At 37.6% G+C, this 25,136-nt stretch overlaps 1 protein-coding gene across 10 annotated transcripts in view; it reads left to right on the top strand.

Annotated features, from left to right (window-relative positions):
• pdm3 (pou domain motif 3) overlaps positions 1-25,136 on the top strand; it is a 1,342,109-nt gene that overhangs the window by 792,186 nt on the left and 524,787 nt on the right. For 7 of the 10 annotated variants that reach the window (XM_053783632.2, XM_070091162.1, XM_070091167.1 and 4 more), the window contains exon 3: positions 5,735-5,797. The exons of the other annotated variants lie outside the window; for them this stretch is intronic. In XM_053783632.2, the coding sequence (XP_053639607.2) occupies positions 5,735-5,797 (63 nt within the window). The remainder of the gene's footprint in view (positions 1-5,734; positions 5,798-25,136) is intronic. 10 annotated transcript variants of the gene reach the window in all.

Here is a 25,136-nt window from a genome sequence, read left to right as displayed (position 1 = left end):
TCTCATCAACAGCAGCCAACATGGTTTCAGGGACGGGAAATCCTGTGTCACAAACCTACTGGAGTTCTATGACATGGTGACAGCAGTAAGACAAGAGAGAGAGGGGTGGGTGGATTGCATATTCTTGGGCTGCAAGAGGACGTTTGACACAGTTCCACACAAGAGATTGGTGCAAAAATTGGAGGACCAAGCAGGGATAACAGGGAAGGCACTACAGTGGATCAGGGAATACTTGTCAGGAAGACAGCAGCGAGTCATGGTACGTGGCGAGGTGTCAGAGTGGGCACCTGTGACCAGCGGGGTCCCACAGGGGTCAGTCCTAGGACCAGTGCTGTTTCTGGTATTTGTGAACGACATGACGGAAGGAATAGACTCTAAGGTGTTCCTGTTTGCAGATGACGTGAAGTTGATGAGAAGAATTCACTCGATCGAAGAGCAGGCAGAACTACAAAGGGATCTGGACAGGCTGCAGACCTGGTCCAGCAGTTGGCTTCTGGAGTTCAATCCCACCAAATGCAAAGTCATGAAGATTGGGGAAGGGCAAAGAAGACCGCAGACGGAGTACAGTCTAGGGGGCCAGAGACTACAAACATCACTCAAGGAAAAAGATCTTCGGGTGAGTATAACACCAGGCACATCTCCTGAAGCGCACATCAACCAAATAACTGCTGCAGCATATGGGCGCCTGGCAAACCAGAACAGTATTCCGACATCTTAATAAGGAATCGTTCAGGACCCTGTACACCGTGTACGTTAGGCCCATATTGGAGTATGCGGCACCAGTTTGGAACCCACACCTAGCCAAGCATGTAAAGAAACTAGAGAAAGTGCAAAGGTTTGCAACAAGACTAGTCCCAGAGTTAAGAGGTATGTCCTATGAGGAGAGGTTAAGGGAAATCAACCTGACGACACTGGAGGACAGGAGAGATAGGGGGGACATGATAACGACTTACAAAATACTGAGAAGAATTGACAAGGTGGACAAAGACAGGATGTTCCAGAGACTGGACACAGCAACACGGGGACACAGTTGGAAGCTGAAGACACAGATGAATCAAAGGGATGTTAGGAAGAATTTCTTCAGCCACAGAGTAGTCAGGAAGTGGAATAATTTGGGAAGCGATGTAGTGGAGGCAGGATCCATACATAGCTTTAAGGAGAGGTACGATAAAGCTCATGGTTCAGGGAGAGTGACCTAGTAGCGACCAGTGAAGAGGCGGGGCCAGGAGCTTGGACTCGACCCTGCAACCTCAACTAGGTGAGTACAACTAGGTGAGTACACGCACACACACACACACACACACACACTCACACACTCAGGATGTTCCATAGATGGGACACAGAACTGGAAGTTAAAGACTCGCATAAGTGAAAGGGATTTTAAGAAATATTTCTTTAGTCATAGAGTTGTCAGAAAGTTGAATAATTTGGCTAGTGACGAAGTGGAAGCAGGAACCATACGTAGTTTTAAGACGAGGTTTGATATAGCTCATGGAGCAGGGAGAGAGAGGACCTAGTAGCGATCAGTGAAGAGGCGGGACCAGGGGCTATGACTCGACACCTGCAGCCACAAATGTGTGAGTTCACAAAAGCAATTTCTATCTCCTCGTTCCTTTGATTACTGGTAACGCACGTGTGTGTGTATATATATATATATATATATATATATATATATATATATATATATATATATATATATATATGTATGTACAAAAATGAGATACAGTCACAAATAAACTACACATTGGGAAGGGGAGCTTACGATGACGTTTCGGTCCTATGCGCGGGTCACTCGTGTATTGTTTCAATCACGGTATAGTGCCTTTTTGTTCTTAATGGGATAAATATCTATATATATATATGCGTGTGCAAATGGCAGTAACAGGAGCAAAAATAACAAGTCACAGCAAAGGTGGCAGAGAAAGAAGAGGTGAAGAAGGAAGGTGTAACAGAAGATGGAGAGATGGAGAGGTTTCGAACGCTAATGTAAATTAGGGATGTGCAATATTCCCTTTTATAACATGGTATCCCATGACATACAAATTAGTAGGACACTTCATGAATGTATAACGTGTCTAGTATTCAGGTGAAGCGCATTCATATGACCCTCGGTTGAACGCTGGTAAATTTCACGTATATGTGTATGCACATTTTGTCTCAACAATAAATACGAAGAACCTAATTCCCTAATAACTTGACGAAGACACCACCAGCGTAAAACCACTTGCTACTTCTCTGTCAAGCGCAACGTTCTACCCATGTCTTCTAGTCCACACTGACTCGATATCTAAAAAAAATTCATAATAATACGTCTCCTTATTCAAGCAGCATGTAAACATCTCCATGGCACTGAGGCTTACCAACCACAAACACACAGTCACACATAACATACGTACATCGAATTTTGTCATTAGTTTGATGACAAAGCGCAAATTTGAGTCATCTCACGAAGTTTAAAGAAAAGTACAGGTCACTATCCACCTGCTATTTCTCTGTTTAATGAACGATCTCCACTATATCGCCGACTGGTCAGGCTTCACCCTCCCTTGTATCCTACACAAGTAACTACAGCTGGTTGCTGGTGGTATCGCATATCAACACATCTCCTTAAGTAGCCCGCAGCAGCCACAGTCCAATCACAACGATAATGACTTTACTCGCACGGACTTGTAATTGGCTGATTTCAATAATTTCCAGCAAGAGATGTGAATCCTTACCGCGAGACCGGCCAGAGCATTCGACCCCGGCGATGCATTGAATTAAGCACCATGGACTACAGCTCTAAACCCAGGGGGGGATGCAAAGATTTCAACATGGGCAACAGATCTCGACCAATAAAATGTACAGCATTAAGCACAATAGGCCAAAGTTCTCGACCCCACGGGATATAAAGAAGTCAGCATTTACAAAGCTCCTCCGTATAGACCGATGTTTTTTCGTAAATACGACTGAAAAAGTACATTTAAAAGTAAATACCGCGTGGAAAGGTCTTCATAGCAGTGCAACTGAATTTTAGATGCACTTTCTGAGCTAGATTTACAAAATTAAAACTATACAGAGGAGCTTCATAAGAGAGCTTACTATAAAAACCCTTTGAGTTTATCCATTATCATTATCGTAGGATCAGAGGATCACTGAGTGCAATCTTAAGAGTGCTTACGAGTCTCGTCTCTTGACTGGCAATTTGGTCTGTCACATTAAATACGAGATTAATAATGCTGACACACACTCACACACTCACACACACACACACACAAACACACACACACACACGCGCACACACACACACACACACACACACACACACACACACACACACACACACACACACACACACACACACACACACACACACACACACACACACACATATATATATATATATATATATATATATATATATATATACGTATATATATATATATATATATATATATACGTATATATATATATATATATATATATATATATATATATATAGATGGGGTCCACCTCTGGTGTAAATTGTGGTACTCATAGCCTCAGAAAAGGCTTCATGGAAGAATGTTTGTATTTCTTCCTGAAGCCGTTTGAATATTCCACCCCATCTTTTCAATCTTTTTTACCAATAGGTATATTTTATTGCATAATATGGTACAAAAGGTTTAAGGGATGCATTGTTGATATAAAGATGGCATATACAGTACAAGAGATGTGAGAGATACATGTCTAGTACATACTGTTACGTGTTTGTCACTGATTTTAATGCGAAAATATCATCCAGCTCTTCAGAACTGGGGCACGTGTAATTCAAAAACTTTTTTTTTTTTGAATAATTTTCTATTGCACTATTTACTTTTGTTAGTGTAAATCGTTAAACCAGTGTGGGTCATTCAGCGCTTGGTGAGGAAAAGTCTCGATCATACGTGTATTCGTAACAGAAAACGTGATAGTTTATTTCTATGTGTTTTCCTTAAGTTGGCAGCGGTTAATGAGGTTAGCAGGAGTTTCTCCCCAGGAGTTGGCTACCCACTTTTACCTCTTGCGTATGCGTCGCTAGCCACCGCTGACGCCGCAACACCTAGTTCCCAAGGTCCTTCTACGTTGAGCAGTCCGTCTGGCGTACGGCCTCATTCACCCCTCCAGTTACGCTAAGCTACCTCGCCAGTTTCACCCAAAAACCATTTAGCCCCACCACCCCCAGTACCACCCCATAACTTCCCCAGTACCACCTAACCATTACCATAACAGTACCTCATCCCTACCCTTTGCATGACACATCACAACCTAGTTCCTTTTGCCTTGTAAACATGAGAGTACAGAATGATGGTATTAACAACAAAGAATGTTAGGGAATGATGGTGAGAAATTTAGAATAGTGGTAAGAATGATGGAAAACAGTGATGGGAGTGATAAGGCACGGTGGTGAAAATAGGAATGGTGATGGGAATCGCAAGGAATATTGGTGGAAATGGTAAGGAATGGTGGGGGGGGAAGGTAAAAAATTATAAAATAATAATAATAATAATAATAATAATAATAATAATAATAATAATAATAATAATACCTAATATTACCAAATAAAATATAATAATATCTCATAACATCTTTCTATTAATATTTTTCACGTCATAGCGTTAATAACAACCCCCTCGAAGGGAGGGGGCTCCACCTGGAGGTTGGTGAAAGGCTCTTGAGCCAGGGAAATTGAGCTACCGCTCTCTGTCCTTGGAAGAAAGCTGAGTCTCTCCTGTTCTCCCAGATGATGAATGGCCCTTATGAGCTTAAGACGCTTCTAAATAATTAAAATAATAATGAAAAATAATCACAACTTTATGGCTGGAATAATTCACATATAATCAGCACAAAGGAGGGGATAATAATAATAATAATAATAATAATAATAATAATGACAAAAATAATAACGATAATAACAATAATAATGCTCTATCTCATCCTGTTTCTTTTTATTCTAGCAGTCATCAATATTTTCCTATTCTAATTTTCATTTTATATTCCAGGCTTTATTAGCGACTGCTATATAAAGCAGCTAAAAAACTTTTTTTTTTATGTAGATTAATTTTGGACGACTGATTGGTAATTCCAGACCACGAGTTCGAATCCCGATCATTTATTATTATTATTATTATTATTATTATTATTATTATTATTATTATTATTATTATTATTATTTCAAAGTAGATCACATGACGCTTAAAATTTCTCAACAGAATTAGGTGATTAGAATAGTTATCGAAAATAACCTTGGCTTAGGTTGTAAAAGTTCCAGCGCTTCATCACTGAGCTACTGGGCTACTACAACTTCTGCTAATACTACTATTACTACTACGGCTACTGCCACTACCACTACTACTACTACTACTTCTACTACTACTACTACCACGGCTACTGCTACTAATACTACTACTTCTAAGGCTACTTCTACTACTACGGCTACTGCCGGTACTACTGCTATTACTATTGCTACTAGTACTGCCACTACTGCTGGTACTGCTGCTACTACTACTAGTAGTAGCAGTAGTAGTACTAGTAGTAGTAGTATTTAAACAGGACAGCCCTCAGTTCAAAAGGGTCATCCAGTGCTTGGGAAGTAGGAGATAAGCAAGTTTGATCAGAGGAAGAGGAGGATATCTCCAATTTCTCGTATCAAGAGACCTTCCCAATCATCACGGTACAACAAATGAAGGGTCAATCACTCCAGTGAATTAATTTTAAATTCACCTTTGCTCCACAGGTACGTATGCCAGACCACAGCCCCGTACACCATAGGTACCTGCTCCCGTACTCCAGCCTAAAGGTACAGTACTGTACCTTTGTAACTTATGTTGGTGTAGCCTTAAGTGAAATGGGTTTAATAACAATACTTTGTTTAAGCTTGCCAGGCAAATTTTTGTGAGTTTTGTGGAAAAAAAGAGAATATTTTTTTTTTTTGTTAGGGTGTTAGTAGTGAAATGAGTTATCATGTGTGCTGGTAATTTTATATTTTGTCATAGCCAGTTGTGTAAGATCATTCTTCGTTGCCAAGTATGTAAGATTTTTTGAGTACCAGGCATGTAAGTTTCTTTGAGTACCAGGCATGTAAGATTTTTGCCTCGATGTGTGAATTTCTTATCTCGATCATTTACTACATGTGAAAAAAATTACTGAATGTACTATTTTCTCTCGGAAACACCTTCTGCCACGTGTATGATCGAACGCTTCCCCCTCGTGGCACGTGTAAGATCGAACACTTGCACCTTGCGCCACGTGCAGGATCGAGTATTTATACCTCGAGCCACGTGTTTGTACACTATTTCACCTGCTAACGAAAGGCATTCAACAAGCTCCTTTTATGTACGCTCATGTAGAAGCAATGAAGACTAACGAATGTAAACCAATTAAAGACAGTAATAAGACAGTAAAAGTGGTTGGCAGTACCGTATAATTTATTGATAAGCTATGAGAAGCTCAGCTTGATTCGATCCCAAAAAGTCGTACTCATTCTGTATAGGTCGACGGTGTGTCTTATGTACAGTTTTGACCACCAGATTGAGGAAGATAATGACGTACCGAAGGGTATCCTGCGAATAAAATGAAACCCAGATCAAGATGTAAATCGGACAAATCTCTTTAGAAGAAATCGTTTCTTTTCAGCTATGAATGGCAAAGATTGATTTTTTACTTATCACTGACATATAAAAATATCAACAGACATTAATGTTAGCCAATCAACTTTGACACGAAACAATGTTTTTAAAAATTTTAGATACACGATTTCACTCTAACGGAGCGACACATTTCATCTTTAATCGAGTGGTAAACATTTAGAATAGATTACCAAAAATAATTGAGGGTAATACCGTATAAACATTTAAAAATATGATGGATGAAATGTTACTTTTCTTCAAATCCTTGACATACATTGTTCGCGCCGCCTTGAGCCTTTCAAATATATAACCTCGTTTGATTCCAGTGTCCTGTTGTTGATTGCTTACTTTATGCCTTTTTAAAGCTGTGTGCGATTTATTATCTATTTGTAGTAACAGGAATAAAGCTTATACTTGTGCCGTTCCATGTTCTGTTATTAATATATCATATATGATATCAATGGTCCTTAAAGATTTATCAAACACTATTTTTAGTGATTCCGTTCCATCCGTCTTCCACTGTATGGATGAGCTCTTTATCTTCAAATATTCCTTCTTTAATGTTCTTGTGTAACTTAAACCTATGGCCTCGTCTTCATTCTAATGCTTACACTAAGAAATCTCCCTTGTGAACTTTTCATAATGTTTTGAAAGTTCATACCACTTTATACCTCATCTTCTAAACCTGACTTAGAAAAATGGGTATTTCTTTTAGGTGTGGTCATAATTTATTATACTAAATGCTTAAGCAAACTACATACGATTTGTATAGTCACAGAGTCCCTGAATATATATATATATATATATATATATATATATATATATATATATATATATATATATATATATATACATACATGCATATATATATATATATATATATATATATATATATATATATATATATATATATATATATATATATATATATATATATATATATATAATATATATATATATATATATATATATATATATATAATATATATATATATATATATATATATATATATATATATATATATATATATATATATATATATATATATATATACACACACATACGAATAGGTGAAACTGGTCAATTAGCATGAACTTTGTCTTATACATTTGAAGATATGTATTTTTCATTTATCTTAATATAAAATTTAATGATTTTGTACCAAAAGAAACGTAGGAAACTTACCTAACTTTATTATAACAAGCGCAATTTAATTTAGTGTAATCCAACTAAATATAATTTATATAAGTTTATAATAATTTAATAATAAACAAACACATGAAATATATTTTTTTTCTTTAGATTCATAATGATTTTTTGCGAAATTATTGTATACACAAATTTTTGCTTGTCCTCTTCGGCAAGAAGTGCGTTGCTCTTGCCCGAATAGGGCAAGAGGTACCCTATTCGGCATGATATAAAATATATATATATATATATATATATATATATATATATATATATATATATAATTATTTATTTATTATACAGTGCTTCAATGTTTCTCTCTCTCTCTCTCTCTCTCTCTCTCTCGCTCACTCGTTCTTAGCCTTCCTCCATTGCTCCCACATCACAACTTCTGCTCTCTCTCCCTCCACCTGCTGTACATATTCTCATGTTTTTCTCATTACCTTCCTCTCCCTTCCTCTTTCCTCCCATAAATTACAACTTCCGTGTCTTCTTTTTCCCATTATTCTTCGCGTTGCTGCTTCGTTTGTATTAGTTCCTTTTCCCTCTCACGCCATTCGTCTTTTATATTTTTTCTTTTGTAATCGGTGTTCCCCCTCTCTCCTACTTATTATCTGCCTCTCGAAGTCTTTCTGTTTGTCTATTTGTCTATTTCTTTTTTCTAAATATCCTTGCCTCTCTCTCTCTCTCTCTCTCTCTCTCTGTACATCTTCACGGCCTCCAGTTTTCCTTCTCTTCTTCCTCTTCCTTGTTCTCATCCTCCTTACTTCTCCACCCCGCTCTTCTCCTTATCTACTATTTTTCCATATCTTTAGTTTTCCTATTATTTTTCCTCTTGCATCATTATCTACTGCTGTTATTTTTCCTTGATTCTTCTACTCCTCCTCCTCCTCCTTGTCATCTCCTGACCTCAGTACAAACCATGTGGTCTTCTGCTATCCATTTTTTCAAACGCATTTCCTCCTTCTCCTCCTCCTCTTCTTCCTCCTCCTAATTCTCCTCCTCCTCCTCCTCCTTCATCATCGATATAAACATTAAGGGCTTTTGCTGTATGTCTTTCCCATGACTTCCTTCTCCTTCATAATCCTCTCTCTCTCTCTCTCTCTCTCTCTCTCTCTCTCTATATATATATATATATATATATATATATATATATATATATATATATATATATATATATATATATATATCTATATATATATATATATATATATATATATATATATATATATATATATATATATATATATATATATCCAATAAACCTACTCCGTTAGCCCCATTTCCTACCAAACCACAATCTCTCCTTCCTTTTTCTCCTCCTACCTCTTCTTTCCGCTTCTCCTCTTCCCTTTTCTCCTTCGCTTCCATCTCTCTCCCTCACGAAGTACTAAAGAGTACTAAAGCCATATAGAGATCCTGACGTCAGTAGGAGGGGCAGCTGAGGCCTTTCTTAAACTAAAGCACAAATATAATATACAGCGAAAGACTTCAAAGCAAATGTTAGCTAAGCAAACAGGAGAGCCACGAGCTCTCCCTCCCCTTCTCTCCTGGTCATTATTTCATGCATAGGAATGCGACTGGCCCCCGTCCACTCTAAATGGGAAATTCAAAGTTTTGGAAATGAAATGGGATTATAAGAACTTTTCCAATTTTCCCTTACATCCTGCGTTACACATGACTTGGTACAAGGGACGGAGGCGCAAGATAGAAAAATTTCATATCGTTCAGAGTTCCTTCACCCGCCTTTCTGCACCCCCCTCCCTCTCCCTCCCTTTCCCCTCCCTCCCCCCAACACACACACACACACACACACACACACACACACACACACACTGTTGTTATTTTTGTTGTGGTTTTTGTGTGTTTTGTGTTTTTGCTATTTTTTTGTTTTTGTTTTTTTGGTTGCTTTTTTTTTTTTGCTTTTGTTGTCCTTTTTTCTGGTTGTTTAAAAGAATGGGGACGACCTTACTTGAAGAAGGAATAAGACGGGAACGAGGGTATGGAACAAGGCTAAGTTGAACAAGGATAAGAGATCAGAGATAAACAGGAAATGAACAGAACGATGAAACTGAACAAGGACGTGTAAACGGCACGCGCACGACGTAAATGAATGAGAACGACATAAGAACGAATGAATGGAATGAGAAAAAAAAAAAACCCGACGAAATGGAGCTTATCTGACGGAAAGTAAACTTACCAGACGACGGAAAGAAAAAGAAATGGAAATGTGTAACAAAACAGAATGGGACGGGTGAATGGAACAACTTAACAAGTTAACGATAGAACTTAATTAATAACGTCTAAAGCAATTCTAGTCTATTTTGTTTAACCAAAGATCATTTCACTATCTATCCCAGTGAGCTCACGAAACTCCCGAGCGGGTTCATTAAAATTCCGAGCGAGCTCACTAAACCCCCGAGCTAGCTCACTAACCTCCTGAGAGAGCTCACGAAACACCAAAGGGAACTCACCGAACTTCCGCGCGAGCTCACTTAACTGCAGAGGTAGCTCATTAAATTCCCAAGCAAGCTCACTCAACTACTTAATAAGCTCCTATGAGTACGCTAAACTCCCAAGTGAGCTCGCTAAACTCCCCAGTGAGCTCGCTAAGCTACCTAGCGAGCCCATTGCCTTATATTCACTTTATCGTTTAGGTTTTAAACACATATTCCAATCAATTTCCGAATTGATTATTTCTTCACTATTTACGTACAAGATATCTAGGAATAGAGTAATGAGGAAACTTCAATTCTATTTTTTCCCTTATTACCCTTCCCATTTTCTCTCTATTCCTTCTCTTCTACTATTCCCTTCTGTTCCTCTTCTTCCTCGTCTGTTTTCTTTCTTCTTGTCTTTTTCCTTCTCACCGTTTTTACTTCTCATTTTTGATACTCCCTTCCTTTTCTTTTCCTCCTCCTTTTCCTCCTCCTTTTCCTCCTCCTCCTCCTCTTCCTCCTCCTCCTCTTCTTTTATACATTCCCAGAGTTGACAATTCAGGTTATTTTATTCATGGATTCTTTAAGCTCTTTACATTCTGGTCTGTTTTTATTATCACTGAATGACCGAGTTGCTCTCTGCTGGGTCGACCGTCTCAGGGCGCCCTGACGGACCTTCCTGCCAAGGCATCTTACCCTATGGGCTGTACTGTGTGCCCACCCCAGGGCATCTTACTCCTCAGGGTTCTATTCTGTGGCATCCCCAGGGCATCTTACTCCTCAGGTTCTATTCTGTGCCCACCCCAGGGCATCTTACTCCTCAGGGTTCTATTCTGTGCCCACCCCAGCCCATTTTAAGGACATCGTATTTCCGTGCCATAACATATCTGTCTGTAATTTTCTGGTTTACAGAGTACTTTTTGGTAATTTACACATCTAATCATTATTTACGCTTCTACTCTGAATTCATTTCCTCGTTTACTATAATTTACACCTCTGCTCTGATTTCGTATTCTCACTTACTATAATTTACACGTCAACTTTGAATTCATTACCTTGTTTACAATAATTTACACCTCTACTTCGAATTCTTTTCCTGATTTACTATAATTTACACCTCTGATTTCATACCCTCATTGTAATTAACGCCTCTACTAATTATACCTTGCACCTCCCTTCATTATGCTTTGCTCCTCTACAAAGGATAATACTCATTTTTACTCACAATTAGCACCACTGCTCAAAATTTAAACGACTATTTTTTATAATTTACATTTATTTACTCCTTTACTCATATTTACATATTTTTTTTTTAATTTTTCAGGGAAATTTATGCTAATTTTCACCTCTTTTTGTTAATAATTTTTGTTAACGATTATTTCATTTATTTATTCATGTACTTACATTCTGAGTTTCAGCACAAACTATTTATTATTATTATTACTATATGATTATTATTATTAGCTCTCTAATTATTAACATATACACTCTGGTTATTATCTTAAGAGTGATTATTAAGTTGCACTCTGGTTTTTAAGTTTCAATGAATTTTAACGTTTACACTCTGGTTATTAACATTTATCCTTTGCTTATTAACATTAACACTCTGATTAATAACATTTATACTCTGGTTATTAACATTTACACTCCAGTTAATAATATTTACTTTCTGATTATTAACATTTACACTCCAGTTAATAATATTTACTTTCTGATTATTAACATTTACAACTTTAACATTTACAATATGATTATTACCATTTACACGCAAATTATCAACATTTACACCCAATTATTATCATCAAGTAAAACAGTTATTTAAAAAATTACTCGGTGATAACATTTATCTTGTGTATGCGAAAATCTAGGTCAGCGCTTATATAGGCCTGTGTTTGGGGCGAAGGGTGATGGCCTCTGGGGTTATCACCCCGGGGGTCCGGTCCTGGACCAGGTTTCCCATTACTGGTCTGATCAATAAGACTATTGGTGTTAGCAGCACGTCGTCCAGCACACGTACTAGAGCCCCACTAATCAGGAATTGACTTCGGCAACCTGCCAATTTTATCCCTTAGGACAGCTGTTGTTCTGCTGTTTCTCATGTGTTATCCTCTTGCAAAGTTTTTCGTTTTAATAAATCTATACAGAGTGAAACGTTGTCCCAAACATTGTTTTGGACCCTATCTCTTCCATCTTACGTTATATTTATGCATTTTTTTTTTTTACGCTTTCATTTTGTGTCCATTTTTTTTCACTGTACTTCACATGGTTCAGCTTCTTTTCTCCAAATCTATTTACTTAAGTCCTCTGGAAACAAAATTACACTTATAAACGCTAGATAAAAGGGGGAAAATCACTTTTACGACGTTTCGCCCCTTTGTTTATAAATCGTAAAGTAAAGTTTTCAGTCTACACTACTACTACGTTTATTTAATTTTTGCATTTTACTTGAGTTACCCTAGTGCAGTCCTTCCTACTTTATCTCCCTCCACTTCTCTTCCCACTTACTCTGCATATTCTGCCTGCTCTGCCTTACTCTATCCCTCTTTATTATGCCATTCAACTACGTAATATCCTATCCCCTTCATTTCCTCCTCTGCTGTTCCTTCTCTTATCTACTGAACTTCGTTTTTAATGACCTTTCGAAAAATTATACAGTATGGCCGGCTTAGTCGTATGATCCTAGTACCAGGATCCCGGCAATAGAAGCCCAGTACCAGAATCTCAATACTGGAAGCCTAGTGCCAGGATCCTAGTACTGGAGGCCTAGTACCAGGATCCCAGTGCTGGAAACCTAGTACCAGTGTCCCAGTACTGGAAACCTAGTACCAGGATACCAGTACTGGAGGCCTAGTACCAGGCTCCCAGCGCTGGAAACCTAGTACCAGGATCCCAATACTGGAGGCCTAATACCAGGATCCCAGTACTGGAAGCCTAGTACCAGGATCCCAGTCCTGGGATCAAGGTGCCAAGGTTTCCTTGTCTGGGAAACTGGTTCTGGCATATTTGTTATGTGACACTCATCTTGGGATCCTAGTGATAAGAGTCCTAGGGTCATCATCCATGGATCGTAATTTAAGGATCATCGGTCGGAAATTCTAGTACTGGAATGCTTGTGTGCACTAAGACAAACACGTTCGTTTGCGTGCATCATTAACTGTGCGTTATTTGTACTTCTCCTCTGATTGCCAATGCTTGTGGGGCCCCTCGTTCGCCAGTGTTTCTTTCTATTTCCTTTTTTTAAGTGCACAGTGAGTTGAGTTTTGTTGTGCGTGTAGTGGGGGAGGAAAGGAGGGGTTAGTGCTGTATTTTGTTTCAGATGGCTCTCTTTCTCTCTCTACACACACACATATATAGACACACATCCACTGTTTTTCAACTCTCCATATCTATGTTTTATCCTCTTTATTTTTCTTCTCTATTCCAATCCATTTCTCCCTCTCCTCTCACTGTCTATTTTTCTTTTAGTCAATTCACGCCTCACTTTTTCTTCTTCCTCTTACCTATCCTCCGTACTCCGATTTCCCTCTTCCGTCCACCGTTTCCTGTGTAGTCTAGCGTTTAGAGCACTTAATGGCCTATTTTAGCCTCATTACCGACTTGATGCTGCTGTAACTATAAGCGTCCCTCGTTAGGCGCACAACTTGGCCATGTGGCGTAGTTCGGCAGTGAAGATCGGGTCACTTACAACAGTTTGCTTCTGCCGCGTCGTTGGGTGTGATTTGAGCGTCCAAGAGAGGAGGCAGTTACCTGCTACTTGTGTTTGCGACCTTCCGATTACGTTGTTAGTACCCAAATGCACTGTTAGCATGCGACTACTTTCCAGTACCCAATTACTCTGTTAGTACGCGATTACATTGCTTGCACATAGTTACGCTGTTAGCACGTGATTACAATGTTAGTTCCCAATTACTCTGTGAGCACCCAATTACCTTGATCTCTCCCATTTATGTTACGTTTTTTCCAGTGACTTTTTACTCTCGATTCTGTCTTCATGCTCGGATTTAAATATTAAGTGACTGAAAATGTAGTACCACTTGTATATGAGATACCAAATTTAGCATTAACGCCCGGTGGTACCCTAGAAGTCCCCCTTATTCTGCCAGACTCTCCCGTTACAAGGAATCAGTAAATATATCCTGGTGAGACACAGATTTCGCCTTTTTTATGCAAAGCCTGGTCATGGCAAACGCCAAAGAATACAAAAAAGTCTCTCTCTCTCTCTCTCTCTCTCTCTCTCTCTCTCTCTCTCTCTCGCTCTCTCTCTCTTTTACACAGGGTTTGACGAGGTTAGGTTAAGGATCCCTAACTTTATTGCACGCTAAGAGCTGTTACCTACATCAGTTCATTTAAAGCATTTTTGTTATGAAACATACAATTAGGGAACAGGATGAAGTTGGAGCCATCTGTGGGCCAGCATTTTCATTTGATCAAATGACTTTCTCTCGTTGACATCATCATGCTGTACGAATGTGTTCCAGACTCGAGTCATCCTGGGTATAAATGATCTAAGATGAAGTGATGCTCTGGAAAGGGGTACAACCATAGTGAAGTTGCTGCTTTCTGTCCGTCTTGTGGTATAAAAGCTTGGTTCTCGCTGTCCTCGAAGTGCAGCAAGTGTGGTACTTTGACAATGTTGGCCTTGTTGGTCTCTCTCTCTCTCTCTCTCTCTCTCCCTCTCTTTACAGGGTTCTTCAAGTTTACTTGTAGAGTTATTACCTACATCAGCTCATTTGAAATCTCCCTCTCTCTTTCTCTCTCTCTCTCTCTCTCTCTCTCTCTCTCTCTCTCTCTCTCTCTCTCTCTCTCTCTCTCTCTCGTTACTTGATCATGGCTAACAAACGCAGAGACTTATTCAAGTTAATTATTACTTCCTGACCATCTGAATATATCCACTCAGTTACGTCGATAAAAATAAGTCGATGTGTACTCCTCTTCCTCTTCTCTCGTTAGCGTTTGGTCGTTAGCGAGTGAAAAAAAGATCTTCGTTTAATGGTTGACTTGTTCGCTAAATATTATTTTTCTGCTAAGGAGTTAATATTCTGTCTTCATGTGGTCAAGATTCTGAAGTCAATGAGTTTTAAATGTTGTGTCGAGTGGATGAAATTGCGTTCTTAAGGCTGTTGAAATTGCCTTTCGCTAAGCAACCAGGATCCCTTTGCCAAATGGTCAGTATTCTTTCGCTAAGCGGATAGTGTAAGCGTTCACTAACTAGCCATTCGTAACGCGGTCAGGAACCCCTTCGTTAAGTGCTCTCTATTCATTTGCTAAGCGGCCAATAAATATTCGCTAAGCGTTTGAAACCATCTATGCTAAACGAAGGACGCGACGTAAAGCGACCAATACAAATCTCTTCTTTACGAAGTAAAACAAATTTTGTTAAGTACTCAAATATATCACGCAGGAGATCCTTTTTTTTTTATTTTATTAATTGTCCACGTTCAGAGCTCAACAAGTGATCACCCGTTCAGGTCGAAACCTCAACAAGTTATCACCAGTTTAGGTCCAGAGCTCAACAAGTGGCTATTCTTTTAGATCCAGAGCTCAAATACACTTCCTGTTGCTCTCTAGAAACGATAAAGTACTTCTGTTAGCTGCAATTATACTATTGTTTTATGTTCACATTTAGTTTGGCTAAACGATATACTCATCTTCTGTTAGAGGAACGAACTCTCTCCTGGGCCTCGGTTCTTACACACTAATCAACTAGTGTGAGGATTTCAGTGCGGGTGGTCCCATGGTATTTTCCTTGATTCAATATCTGGAGTTTGACTCGACAGCTATCTTCCCCAGTGAGTTCTGCACACTTGCTACCCTTTCGTCGAAGATGTTTCTTTTGAAGACAAACACTCGATTTGAAAAACGAGATTTGCTCAGAGTAGAGCGTTATCAAACCTTGAGATGAGTTAGTACGCAAAGTATTACATTCCGAAAGTAATTTCATTCATGATTATTCTTGCAATTCTCTGGTTTGTCTGAATACTTAGTTTTCGTGTTTTGTCGCCCTGATCCCAGCCATGGGAATATTTTATCTTTACCACTCAAACGGTACCCTCAGAGAATCATGTATGTTGTGATCATGTCTCTCTGGGTCTTTTTCCTTAAACTGTCTTACATTTTGTTCACTTAGTCAATCAACAGAGCTTAACAGATTTATTGAGGAGACCAGCGTGATAGCATACATCTGCACCCTCCCTTCATTGAACAGAACTTTTCGCATCTCCAGTTTTAAAGATATTGATTATGATATAAAAAAATATCCGAAAATTTCTTATATACTTCTGTACCCTGCAAAATCAAAATCTGACAATATTATTATTAAATATGTTTATTCAGAGGAAAGAGAATACAGTCATCGTATGATATTATAATATTTTTCAACCAAATAATGAAGTGACAAGACCATAAATATATTAATAATCATATTTCCGTTTAGTATAGAGTGGGATGGCATTGTGCACAAAACCTAGCCAAAGAAAACATTAACTTTAGCTATAGAATTAAAATGTTTACATGACCAAAACTTTAGTATTGTATTATCAATGTGCCTAATCATAAACATGTGATGCCAAGATCATAAATTATTTAATGAACATATATTAATGCCGCTCATAAAATCCCTATATAGATTTCTTGTATTTAAGCAAAGATAAATGTTTATTGCAATGCATAATTCACAAATCAATTAATGTACAATGGGATATCATGCATGGACGTTGTACATAAGAGCCATTTAAAGGAAAACAAAGAAGCTAAGATAGCTTAGTGACGTAAATACAAAACAAGCGTTTATTTTAGACGAAGTTTCACTCAAGACTAAGATTTATCAAGTTGTAATGAAGTACAATAATGAGCGAAACGAATACAAAAAACAATGACATGTAGTGCATTTCGCGAGTTTAAGGGGCACGTAAGCACCCCTGTCTTATAATAATATGCTCATTTTACCACTATAATCTACCTTGTCCATAATTACTCTCGCATTTGCTTTGTTTCGTAAGGTGAAGATCTTCCCTTAATTCATGGTATAACTTAGCAAATCTTTGAGGACAAGTGTGTTGCAGAAATCTGCTCAGACCTCTGCAACACAACTGAAGCTAAGGTCGAAATATATTGTAAATCATTATGCTTGACAAGTACGAATTCCACAACATGATTCTAATCATTTGAATTAAGAGGAAGTAATTCTTTGGCAGTAATTCAGTTTTCTCTGTTGAATTGCTTGTAACATTAAATGATGATGCATTTACTCAAAATATAATTTAGTATAATTTTGTGCTGTTTAGAACCCTGTTTGCCAGTTTACAAACATAAAATAGATTTATGGTTTCCCTATGAAAACTGGCAAACGCTTCTCTGGATTGACATCAAACTTTCCGTGCTGGTGTTTCTACGTTGTTCAAAGAAAGGTTTATAATTACAAGTTAAGGCAGTCTCTAGCTCCGTGCCGGAGCTAGAGACTGCCTGTTTTTATCGTCTTTAAACTTTTTGAATTACGTTTTTATTATTTAGAGGAAGGTTCGGATTGGTTTTGGACGGTGTAAGTTCCAGTTTACGAATTTTATCCAAAAAAAAAAAAAACTAAAAAAAAAAACTGATATTGGTGTCGGTGTTAATAATTGAGTTTCAGTTTTTCAGAGTCGGTGATGTCCTGCTTAGAAAGACAAACTTTTACCGCATATTGAAGACTTTAATTTGTTACTTTTATTAATAAGCATTACAGAAATTATGCTTACCTTTTGTAGCATTAAGAAAACTGGAGTATCAAGTTAAAAAAATAGGGATTTATAATTTCTTAAATCTCCGTATAATTTGCTTACGCAGTTTTCTTTAGATGATTAGTAGAACATAATTTGCATTTGTAACTCGCTACAAAAAAGTTATTTTCAAACATTGACTTATGTTTTTTTGTAATATGCTGGTGTGAATTATGTAATTCAGTTATTTTATAAGAACACCAGTCACCATGCTTAAAATCGTCTGTTTGGTAAGAAAATTTCCTCGGAAATCTCCCTCCAAGTTTGGGTGATTGATTTGTGCTTGACTAGGTTAGCTCTAGCTCCTAGGACTCTCAGGTGCTGACCTATTGTTCTTTTGTACATCTATAACACTGAAAATATTCGATCTCGAACTCCTAGAAGTCTTTAGAGGATCGAGGTATATCTAGGCTTGCTGAGGGAGTAGAAATGTAGCTACTCTGCCTATTTAGAATTTTGAGGTATAGCTACGAATCGCTTTTAGTGCATTGAGATATTGAAGGCTGGGATAATGTGACACTGGGATGTTCGTCCTCGACGCGGAGCCACTGAAACAGATTTAGTTATATTTATTTGAAGTTCTCGTAAGTGTGGGCCATTCAGCACATAGAGTGGTAGAGACTCGACTCTCCTTACGATCAGAGCAAAATAAACTCTACACTCAGAGATGACATAAACCTATAAACCTGAGTAAGTGACGTCGTCAAATTGGTTTAAGAGACTCGTGAGTTAACAGTACAACTTATTAGGAAAAACGTTCCGGTTCTAGAATCGAAACATTTTTTAATAAATATGTCCTAGTGCTTTTTTTCACGTGTCTTTTTAAACCACAGTTACAGTTATCTCAGAATGCACAAGGCGTATAAGGTTTTTCGTAAAGCCTTCCATTCTGAAATAAGAATATATGGGGAAGCTGTGGGAAAAGAGTATCTTCTAGAGGGAACTTAATAAGTTTCTGCAGACTGTAAAGGCTCACTAAAGCTGGAGTTCTACATCAGACCGAGCGCTGTAGTCACCAACAGCCCGTCTAGCCAGGTCGTCCAATAAAAGGCCTAGTCTGAGACCGAGCCGCGGGGGCAGTGATCAGTTGAAGCATCACCAGGTAAAGGAGGTTAGGTAGCTTTCTCTCTTCCCTCCAGTTAGATAACTTCCTCCTTCTTCGTTCTAGTCTTCCCTACTCTTCGTACTCTAGGAGTCTGAAGCTTAGATACAGTGACTGAGTCCACCTCCTGGGTTATTTGCTCCTCATTCTCATATATCGGGCCTTTTCATGATCCTCATACTCCTGGCTTTCCTCTACCTCCTGGTTCTCCTCCTGGTCCACCTTTTTTTCCTTGGCCTTTGTCCACTGCCGCCTCCTGGTGTTCCTCCTGATTTATCTGCTACTGTTCATTGACATCTCTTCCCCTCCTCTACTGTTTAATCCTATTCTTGATTCTCCTCTTCTTCATGAGCATCTCTCCCCTTCCTTCTCCTGCTGATCCTGATCCTTAGCATTTTCTTGTACATCTGTTCCCTCTTCCTCCTATTCTTGATCCTTCTCCTCCTAGATAACTCTCCCCTTTTCTTCGTGAGCATCTCTCCCTCCTTTTCCCCGGTACATCTCTCCCCAACTCTTTTTTTTTTTTTTTTTGACATCTCTTCCATCTTCCTTCCCCTCCTCTTCGTGTTCTGATTATTCTCTTTCTGGACGTCTCTACCCCCCCTCCTCCTCCTCCTGATCGCCATCTTCCTGGACATCTCCTACCCTCTTCTTCTTCCTGAATATCTCTCCCTTCCTCCTCCTGATCATCCTCTTCTTAGACATCTCTCCCGTCCATCCTTCTCCTCCTCCTGTTCCTGATCCTCGTCCTCCTCCTCCTGTTCCTGGACCTCTCCTCTTCTCTTCTTGCTCCCGCTCTTCTTCCCGCTCTGCGGCTACTTCCTCCCGCCGTGGCGGGCAAGCACTGGTCAGTCCGCGCTGGCTCATTTTTGCAACATTGCACCATCTGGTCTCCCCTTTATTTACTAATTATTCGCAATGCACACTGGCCATCCCTCACACATGTTTGTATTTCTGCTCCAATCAGTTTGGCTTTGTTTCTCTCTCGCCGTTATTTTATCCGGCCTCTGTTTGCCTTTCCTTCCTTCCGTGCTTCCGTGCTTCCTTCGGTTTCTGCTTTCTCCTCAAGTTCTCTTTGTGTCGACCGTCGCTGTTTGTGTTATTGTTTACTTTGCTGGAGACCTACGCTTATTTCTCTCTCTCTCTCTCTCTCTCTCTCCCTCTCTCTCTCTCTCTCTCTCTCTCTCTCTCTCTCTCTCTCTCTCTCTCTCTCTCTTTGATATTATCTCATCCTGTTTCTTTTCATTCCATCCGTATCGTTCTCTCTTCTTTTCTCCTTCCTTCGTTATCCATTTCTCTGTTTATCTGTGCTTTCTTAAATGTTTACATATCTATTCTTGGTATTACTTTTTAAAAATTATTATTTCCTTCCTTCAAGGGAAGGAAGATCCATAGAGTTGGTGACGGATCTTTATTCGAGGAACTGGAGCTACTTTTCTTTAATCAAAACTAATTACCACCCATTTTCTGAAGGCGATATATGACTTCTACGAGTGTAGCACATCCAATAAATAAAATAATTAATAATAATAATAATAATAATAATAATAATAATAATAATAATAATAATATTATTATTATTATTATTATTATTGGTATTTTTTCTCATATACTTTTATAATCGCAAATTCTTATCCACGTTAATTTAACCTTTTTCATTTTATTATAATTATAATAACCAGCCTTCTTGTAGGCTGGTTATTTTTCTCATTCAGGTGGAAGAGAGGAAGCATTAAACTCGTTCGGGGTCATCTAACACCTAGGAAATGGAAAGCATTCATATTCAGTGTAAGGCAGGAAAGGTCAAGTCCAATTCCTTTGAGCAAGAGGCCCTCACTGTCGTCTAGGCACTTCATTTAAGAATTTTTATGGTGTGTTAGCCTACTAATTTGCAGCTCATCCTCCTCAGCAACGTCAATATTTCACAGTGGTTGAAAATCGTTGGATGGGTAACGTTGACTCTGGGAGGAATATTTGACTATTTCATGGTGTGTTTTTCAGTGGCTTGGGTCTCCGTTCTCAAGTGGCTCTTCAAAAGTTTGTCAGTTGTATCTGTCATTGATTTTATTGTTGTTATGTTATGTTGCATTGAATTTTGCTGACAGATTACAGTCTAGCCTAACCTAACCTAAATAACGTGGCGTATCCTATCTCAACCCAACCCACTTCAACTCTATATAGCCTAGCCCAACCTAACCTAACCAACCCAACCTAAATAACGTATATCAAGAAATTAGCTTAAAATATATTTAAAAATTCCACATATCTTTCAAATGGTCATAAAAAACTTTTTTTTCGATGTATATTCTTCACCTGTACTTCATTTATATCGACCCTACTAACCTCCCATTTCCCAAACGTTTCATAAGCTCTACGGGTTTAGCACTTCCCTTTAAGTTTGTTCCTATAATAATAGCTTATACTATCTTTTATATTAAATTATTACTATTATTATTATTATTATTATTATTATTATTATTACGAACATTAATATTTTTAATATGTTATATGAAGAGCTAGGCTTCGAGATGCCATTCAGTCCATGGAGAGAGACTCTATCCTCCATCTGCTAAATACGAGGCAGAAAGTGTCCTCTCGCAGCAAGGCTTCCGACTTTTATTCTTAAATTTAATAATTTTTATGTTCTGTTTTGCTTTCTCTTTTCTATTTTCTCGAAATCTCTTGTTTTCTCATTCTTTCCTAAATTCACATTCTCCAGTTGCCAATACCCTTATCAGTTTTTCTTGACATTAACTCGTCTGTTTCCTCTTAAAATGTTCTTGTTTTACTTTATATTTTACTTTATATCTCTTTTTTCCCCCTCCAGTCAAATTTATCTGCCTCATTTTCTCTCCACCATAAAAAAAATTCTTACACTAATCCTCCTTATTTCCTCTGCTCCATATTAATTTCCCTTAAATTCTTTCTCTCAGATTAATATCCGTATTTTTCGAGATATCTTGCCCTATAAAATAATATACGTGTATTTGCGGCGAAGCGCAAGCCGACCAATATGGTCTATATGGTCTTAACTGTTCCAAAACCAAGGGCTGGAATACAAGACATGATGAGGTCAACGACATCATAAAGAGAACCCTTGCTACAGCTGGATGCCCAGCCGAGTGGGAGCCCCGATCATTAGCAGCCAACAATACCCACAACCCAGCAAACCGCCCCGATGGGATCACCATCTATCCTTGGAAGAATGGCAAGCTCTTAGCATGGGACTATACCTGTATCCACACTAGCTGACACCTATATCCATCACAGTGTCGGGCGACAGGGAGGAGCTGCTGACCACAAGGTGTACAAGATCGGCAAGTACAGGGACATAAGCCAACAGTATCAGTTTGTCCAAGTGGGATCAGAGACCTTAGGATCATGGAGAAATCATGCCACACGTTTCCTTGAAGAACTGGGTTCCAGACTCATCGACACCACCAGGGGCCCCAAGGGCAGGCACTTTCATGTTCCAGCGCCTCAGAGTGGTCATCCAGAGGGGAAATGCATGCTGCATACTGGGCTCGCGTCCGGCTTCGGAGGAGCTGGAGGAGATTCATAACCTTTGATATATTGTACCACTGTATTCATGTTTGTGTTTTCTATCAATGTATTCTCTCTATTAATAAAGTACATATATAATATAAATTATAGGGGGTGGTAGGAGAAGAAATATTCAAACAGCTCCAGGGAGAACCTTGAGTTTTCCCTGAGGTACATTTATTGTCTTCTCTGAGGATGAGGGTCCCCAGTAAAGTTCTAGAGGTGGTACCTCCCTATATTTATACACACACACACACACACACACACACACACACACTCATATATATATATATATATATATATATATATATATATATATATATATATATATATATATATATATATATATAATGACGTGATGAATAGGTAAAATTGGTGAGTTAGCAAGAAATCATTTAATATTGAGTTCTTTCAAAAAATTTCTCTTATACGTTTAAAGATTTTTTTTTTCATTTATGTTAATGTAAAAATTAACAATTCTGTACCAAGAGAGCCTTAGCAAACTTACGTAACTATATAAAAAGCGCAATTTAATTTAGCCTAATCCAACTAAATTTGTTTTAGATAAGTTTACAATAATTTAATAATGAACAAACACAATGAAATATATTTTTTCATTAGGTTCAGAATAATTTTTGCGAAATTATTACATACACAAATTTTCGCTTGCCCTTATTTGGCAAGAAGTGTGTTGCTATTTAAGCCAAAATAGCAGGTTTACCTATTCGGCATGATATATATATATATATATATATATATATATATATATATATATATATATATATATATATATATATATATATATATATATATATATCAAAAGATGGGGTGGTAGGGGAAGTGGAATATTCAAACGGCTTCAGGAAGAAATCCAAATATTTTTTCCTTGAAGCCTTTTTATCCACTTCTCCGAGGCTATGGGTCCCACAATTTACACCAGAGGTGGACCCCATCCTATATAAATATATATAATTATATATATATATATATATATATATATATATATATATATATATATATATATATATATAAATATATATATATATATATATATATATATATATATATATATGTATATATATATATATATATATATATATATATATATATGTATATATATATATATATATATATATATATATATATATATATATATATGTATATATATATATATATATATATATGTATATATATATATATATATATATATATATATATATATATATATATATATATATATATATATATCCCCGTGATTAATCTCGTGTATATATGTCATATCAATCTCTCTTGATTACTCACTAGTTAATTTTATGTATTATCTTTCAGAAATAATATTCCTTATTAGCATATTTCATTTTAGTGTATTCCTTATTTTCCTCAAAATATTAATCCTCTGCTCAATCTCCTTATTCTTTTCTATTATTAGTCTCTCTCATTCTTTTTCCATCAGATTAATCTCTCTAATTCTCCTCTCATCAAATTAATCTCCCTCATTCTCACTGCACCCTAAGATAAATCCCCCCTCATTCGCGTTCCTTGCAAATTTAATGTCTCATTCTTTATCGTATTGTTTGGTCTGTTTTTGCAAAGATTTTAGAGTACATAAATTTTGATGAAATAGACAGGTGTTCAACATCTGGGAACCATGATTCGTAAACGTATCGCCATCCAGTGGCATTATCAACACAATGCAAGGTCATGTAAACGGAAGACTGTAGTAGAGGAGGTAGTCAGTCCCTCAGCCTCGTAGAATTGTATACTTTAGATGCATGTTATACACGTGTATAATTCAGAATCCTGCCGGTCTTATATACCACTGATATATGAAAAAAAAAATTGCCTTTGGAGGTATCCAATCTCTCTTTCCTTATCACTGGATTAACTTAAAAAAAAAAAAGTTTTTTATGCTAATCGCTTTTATGTGCTCTTCATTTTATTCCCCTTTTTCTTGTGCTGAGATTAATTCATTTTTATTGCCTTTTATAGTAACCACTTTTTTTTTCTTTTTCCACTTACATTATCACTTTAATTCTTACCTTCTTAGATTAATGCATTGTGTTCTTTGTCCTTAGTGTATTCATAATTCTGTCGCCCTTGTGTTAATCACCCTGTTTCTTCGTCCATAGATTAATCCAGCCATTTTAGGATTAATCTACCTATCCCCCTTCCCTCTTTAAGGTAATCCTCACCTCCTCTTCCCCTTTTGATTATTCCACTCACACTCTTCCCACTATATTTATGTCTTCATATCGTTTTCATTTGTTTATCGTGTCCCTCTCTATTCTGGTCTCTTCGTGAGCTCGGTTGCAACTTATTTACATTTCTCTGTGTCCCTGTTTCCCCTCTGTCTCTCTCTCTCCCCCACTTTCTCTCAAAAATTGGCACTCAATGATAGCGAGTCAAGTATCAGCCGAGGCCGTGTGTCTTACCGCAGCTGATTTTGAAGACACCGCCCTGCACTACATTAACATTTTTTTTCTT

Source organism: Cherax quadricarinatus, chromosome 34, assembly GCF_038502225.1.
Source record: "Cherax quadricarinatus isolate ZL_2023a chromosome 34, ASM3850222v1, whole genome shotgun sequence".
In the NCBI taxonomy this organism is placed as follows: Eukaryota; Metazoa; Arthropoda; class Malacostraca; order Decapoda; family Parastacidae; genus Cherax; species Cherax quadricarinatus.
Note: the sequence above shows the minus strand (reverse complement) of the source record. Positions and strands in the feature narration are given on the sequence as shown.